The following is a 6,000-nucleotide window of genomic DNA, read 5'->3' on the forward strand; positions in this document are numbered from 1 at the left end:
AGACAAACCATAGACAACATTTTTTTTTTTGTGTTTGTATAAAGTATAATTCAACAACAACAACATTTCAGACAGCGTATAAAAGAGTGCATCTTAAAAATTGGTATTACATATTCAACTTTTGTTTTTCTTTGTTTGCTTGTTTTCTTTTTGGTCCATAAACACAGGGACCAACATAGGACCATATATGGGCGGGCTCATTGGTTTACCGCAAAGAAACATTCGTTTCAGAGACAAACGTAATAATCAATAGAAACACTTTGCCACGAACAGTTGAGAGACGTCATTGCAAGGTTTCCAATGTTCTAGACAATATACAACTTGACAGATTAGTCTTTGATCGCAACATTTCAAAAGATTCATGTGAGTGACACACCCACTCACTGGTGGCATAAGTCAATATTGGCTCAAAGATGCATTAGTCGTTTTTTGCTCAACTGTAGCCTATAATTTGTTCATGATTCAAAAGTCCTATTGCCAGCACGGGAAGACACTAAACATATTTAGTATTTACATTAAAGTCATATTGGAGATGAACCTCACATTCAAATATCTAATAGTATTTAGTTTCTCTTAGAAATACTACGTAAGTCATGTTTTCTTTAAGTAGCAGAGTACAATGTCCCTACAACTTAAATATGTCTTCTTCCAGGGAGACTGAACATATAGCCATAAAGTGTACTGTATCTTGACTTAAGTGTGACTTAAGTGTGCTTGAGTGTGCTTGAAAGTGTTATGCTGCATATTATTATGCAAAACATTTCAGGTGAATGTCACTTTATCGCCTAAGCATGAATTAGGTGAAAGCCTCCTAGGATTGAATAAATCTGGGGCCACAGTTATAGCCTATTATTGAGAATGAACAGTATATACGTGTATGCCTACTGTATTCTTTGCATTGTTCTTGGATCACTGAACAGCTTTCCTAGCTCTGGCAATCTTAATAATCTGATGAGAAAACATGACTCGACGTCCCCACTCCTAATGAATACTGCCTTTGATAAATCTGTAGACAAAATAATTTCCATAGAAATGGCTTGTTTCCATTGGCTCCACCAAGAAAATAAATTGATAATATTCATAACAGACAACACAGAACATGCAAAGGAAAACCATGAAAATAAAGCCAGTAAAATGACAGCATTATACTGCAATTTATACGTTGGTGAAGGTACAGTAGGCTTACTAGGTGCATGTGGAGTGCATATCTGTTAAATGGAGGACAACTGAGCTATGATAATGTACAGGTAAATTGCTTACGTTTGTTTCCATAAACAAATAGAAAGAAAATTATTGCAGAAGCTGCTGTGTGATTGATTATCCGTTTAAATGAGCCTGTAGCCTACATCATGTTAATGGCACAAGATGTGACATGATCTCACACATAGAACCCACTACAGAAATTACAACAGGAGACACTTTTGATCCTGTAAAATGGCCAATTAAAAAAGATAAATGTGGGAGAAAGTAATTTTTCTAAAGATCATAACAGTGATTGGGCAAAGAGGTGGCCGAACTGCACATTAATCTGATTACTATAATCATATTACTAATCATATTACTATCAGTTCAGAAGATACAAATACTTTCACCCCAATGGGTTGATTTAGGAAACTTAAATAATCTAGGGTGACAATGATAAGGTTGAAAAGGTTGAGAAGAAATGGTCTACGCGGTAAAATTGTGAGTATTCGTTGAACTTAACATAAGCTCCGTTTATAACAGGTCTTCAAATTCACATCGCGTCACGTCACACTGTTCTGTGACACATTGTGAGCTTAATATTTGGCCAATAATGATATGCCCATAACAGGGACGCCACATTAAATGTGGTTAACTTTGAATTGTACAAAAAAAGACCTTCGTAGTACAAACATCAGGTAATCTTTTTTTTGTATTCTATGAAGCCTCTATAGAGCACCGCAGTCCCTCCCCCTTTCAGAAAAACGAGTGGCCCAGGAAATGAAAACCCAATGCATTTTCCCATCGGCACTTCTTATTTAATTTATTTAAAGACGGTTACGCCGCGGACAAAGCCAACTCGGATCGTGACAAATCATGACAATGAACACAATGTTTTGGGCCGATCAAATCATTAGAAAGAAGAAAAGAAAGTCAGGAGACAACACTATTTGTTTTGTTTTTCGTCTTATAAATTAAACTTATTATTTCTGAAAGGGGGAGGGACTGCGGCGCTCTATACTGTGCCAGTTCCACTGAATGCACAAGGCCATTCTTTCACCCATTACATCTAGGGCTGTGCAATTTATTGTATTATATTGAAATCACAATATTGACACTACTATCACACATTTAAACAGATCAAAATCTGTCAAAATGTACTGTAGTACAATATCAAACTTAAATCTTGTATAACTCCGGTTAATAGACTAGAGCAGTGCTTCCCAAACTTTTTAGCTCAAGATCCAAAAAATAATTCAGAAGTTTGCCCATGACCCAAACTAGTGAAATTAGCAGATCTACAAGCTCACAATGGATCGCTTCGCACTGCGTTGTGAGCTTGTGCGTTGTTTCACTACTTCTCAAATATTTGTTTACAAATGTATGGAATTTCTTAGATTTTTTTCGTTGATTTCCTCACGGAATTACTGAAAAAAATAATCATTGAATTGAATGTTTCCTCCCCCCCCCCCCTTTTTTGGTTATGTTTTTTTTTTTTATGTTCTGAAATAGTAATTAGAAACAAAATATAGGAAACAAAAAATAATAAGGGACTTATTAAAATGTGTCCGCGTCCCACAAATGGGTCACGACCCAGTGCTTGGGAAACAGTGGACTGGAGTATATCTACTTGATGAACATAAGCTGCTTTAGTGCAAGAACGTCTGTCTGATGAAGATCATAATAGTATTAGAATAATAATCCTACAAAACACATATGTCACTGGAAGGGTTTTCATTTCAAATCACATACCACTGCTGTTGGATTATTTCAATGCCAGACAGACAGATTTTGACAGTTCACGTTTCTGGTCCTCTCAAGACAATAGCTATAATAGCATTTGTACATTGATGTATCATTGCTATATTGTCTCATGTCCTATGTGGGTGTCTCACATAAATGTAAGTACGCCATTATTTAACGTATGCCCTGGAATCCTGAGAGTAAAAAGAAACTCTTACAAAAACGTTACAATTTTTCATCGATCTTGAAAACGGATTGATTTCATACACAAATGTTTTTCCAAAATGATTTTGTGTGTATCAAATGTAACAAGCCTTTATATAAAAGTTACCTGGATTAGTGCATGTTTGATCAAAAGTACCATTCAATATTACTGTTATTTTGTTCTCTCATGAGCACCATTTTTTGACAGACAAACAAGAAAAAAAGTGGCTGTGGGTCCTAAAACGGAATGCAGGATTTGTTTTGCATCCCTTCTTTTCTGCTTAGCGGAGAAACTGACTGATCAGTTGACCGACAGTTGACAAAACAATTTGTACCAACCAACAGAGTACAACACTACTGTACATAGATACACATAAAGAGAATGGGAAAATACACCAACGAGGTACAAATTTAAACAGCCCCCCCCCCCCCCCGGGGCAATGTGTAACATTCCAATCATCTATGAAACCGTGTGTGTGTGTGTGTGTGTGTGTGTGTGTGTGTGTGTGTGTGCGCGTGTGTGGTGTTAAGAATCTGTGTTTAAAAATAAACATTACAAGTTACCTGCCATTTTAACCACTTGAATCCCAGCATTCGTATTCTGGGAGGAACATCGGCCAAAAACAGCCGATCTACAAGTTCACTTGAAGATCGGCTATTTTGAAATGTAGTGTAGTGTAGAGCAGTGGTTCTTAACCTGTGGGTCCCCAGACTCCCCACATGATTTTTCTTTTTTTGGAGGGAGGGTCCCCAGATGACATTAAAATGACAATTTTAAAGGAGAATTCCATGCTAGAAGGCTTTCTTACCTTTATTTGTAGTTGTTACGTCCCCACCAAAGAGGTCCAGGTGTTATTTTGTGCAAAAGCTCATTATTGGCTGTTTCCCCTACCATAAGCCCTCAATGAATTGCATTGAATTGCATTGAATTGAATGGGGCTATGGGGTGTTATGCCAATTCGCTTATTTCCATCGCTCAAAAATCAATATTATTTGTATATATCCTCTCTTCATAATGTAAATAGTATCCAGAGCGGCACACTTTACTACTTATTTTGATGGAAATAAGCGAATTAGCACAAAACCCCAACCCCCATTGAGAGCTTATATTAGGGGAAATAGCCAATAATGCACTTTTGCACAAAATAACACCTGGACCTCTTTGGTGGAGACGTAACAACTACAAATAAAGAATCGAGAAAAGAAAGAAAGAAAGATCATTACTGCATCAAAAGTTATCAAACTATACTGAAATTAGCTGATCTACAAACTCACAATGCCTCGCATTACAAGGCGTGATTGTTGATCAGCTATTTTCACAACATTTATCTGTGGAAACCCAAGTCACACTAAAAGTAATGCCTCGACTCCTACAGTTCCAAGTGCTTGTTTGTCAGGGTAGGGGGTCCCCCAGTTCAAATGTGATTATTTTGGGGGGCCAGGGCCCCGAAAGGTTGAGAACCACCGGTGTAGAGGGACAAACGAACAGTTAGTAAGTCTAGTCGTCATCTCGTTTGAATAAGAATAAAGGGTTTCAGTGGTTAATAATAACCCAACATGGTCTGTGAGAATCTAAGAAGGTTAAAAAGATCACAACATAGCTGCCCCGCTCGCTGCTGTTCACCAACACAGCTCGTTTGGACGATGACGTCAGCAAGATACGCACACGAGAAAAAAAGCACTTTTTAACACAACCTTAGGAAACTTAGAACGAGTACAAAAATGATATTTGTCTTGTTACATATAAAAGGTCCTTAATTCTCCCGTAGTCTTTCTTTAGGAGGAGACAACTCGGCTTTCCAGAGTTCCCGTTTGTAATTTGCGTTTCAGCCGTCACTCCTGCTCCTCCTCTCGGATTTACCTCCTCTTCCGTCTGTCATTTCCTCTCACCTTGTTCTCTCGCTGCAGTCGTTTCAGTCAAGGAAGCGCTGGCAGGCTTTCTTCCAGCGGCAGGCGGTGCACCACTGGTCTCTGTGCTCGATGCCGTACACTTTGCGGCACTTCTTGGCCTCGCCGCGCACCCGCCTGGTCGACAAGGGAGGTTACACGACATCATTTAAAATGTCTCCCATCTTTACCTGCCTGTGCTACGTATGTCCCATTTGGTATGGTCCATTTAAGATTATACAGCGGTGGTTACCCTTAAAACTAAGATAGTCGCCAAAACATTTTGCAGACTATCTGACATTAAAAAAAAATATGTCAGATGAAGCCACTACTACCACAAATATCCCAAGAAACTAGCTAGCCTAGCCACCGAGTTTGCTGCACTCTGAGAGAAGAACATGGCTGAATTCTTTGTTTTAATTAGGTGTTCCATGATGCTGTGGTTTGAAGCACGGCTAGAAGGCGGTTTCAACCAATCAGATTACTTCCTCGAAACGACCTGTTGTATAATTTGGCCTACGGCGATGGAACCGAGTGAATTCCATCTGTTGCATAGTGCAAGGCATGTGAGCTCCAATAGTTTGTTTGCTTTGTAGGAAACCACACCTAAAGTAACACCTGATGTTTGTGCATTGTGTGGTAATGTGTTTGAAGTAGGTCTCTTGTGTGAGACCTAGTTCTTCACTCTTGCTTTTAGTTGAGTTTTTAATTTTAATTTAAATTTGTATTTTTTATCCATGGACTCACTGTTCTACCTGATTTGCTGCCATTTTATGTTCTTTGCTATTGTTTTAATCCTACTTTATGCTTTTCTCTTTTTATTGCTCTGTAAAGAACTTTGCTTAAGTCATGAAAGGTGGTATATAAATAAAGTTGATTATAATTATTAAAGGGATTGAATCTGAACCTCGGACTATGACCTGTGGTGAGCTAGGTTTGTACATCCGGCTCATTTATGAGTAGCTTCATTTCAACAAAGATTCA

General features: G+C 38.3%; 1 protein-coding gene across 1 annotated transcript in view; it reads right to left on the reverse strand.

Annotated features, from left to right (window-relative positions):
* Positions 1-35: 35 nt before the first annotated feature.
* znf395a (zinc finger protein 395a) overlaps positions 36-6,000 on the reverse strand; it is a 34,776-nt gene continuing 28,811 nt past the window's right edge. Inside the window, exon 10 of the mRNA XM_080765221.1 lies at positions 36-5,154. Within this exon, the coding sequence (XP_080621347.1) occupies positions 5,043-5,154 (112 nt within the window). The 3' untranslated portion in view covers positions 36-5,042. The remainder of the gene's footprint in view (positions 5,155-6,000) is intronic.

This window comes from Protomyctophum bolini, assembly GCF_963924005.1.
Source record: "Protomyctophum bolini genome assembly, chromosome: 1".
NCBI lineage: Eukaryota > Metazoa > Chordata > Actinopteri > Myctophiformes > Myctophidae > Protomyctophum > Protomyctophum bolini.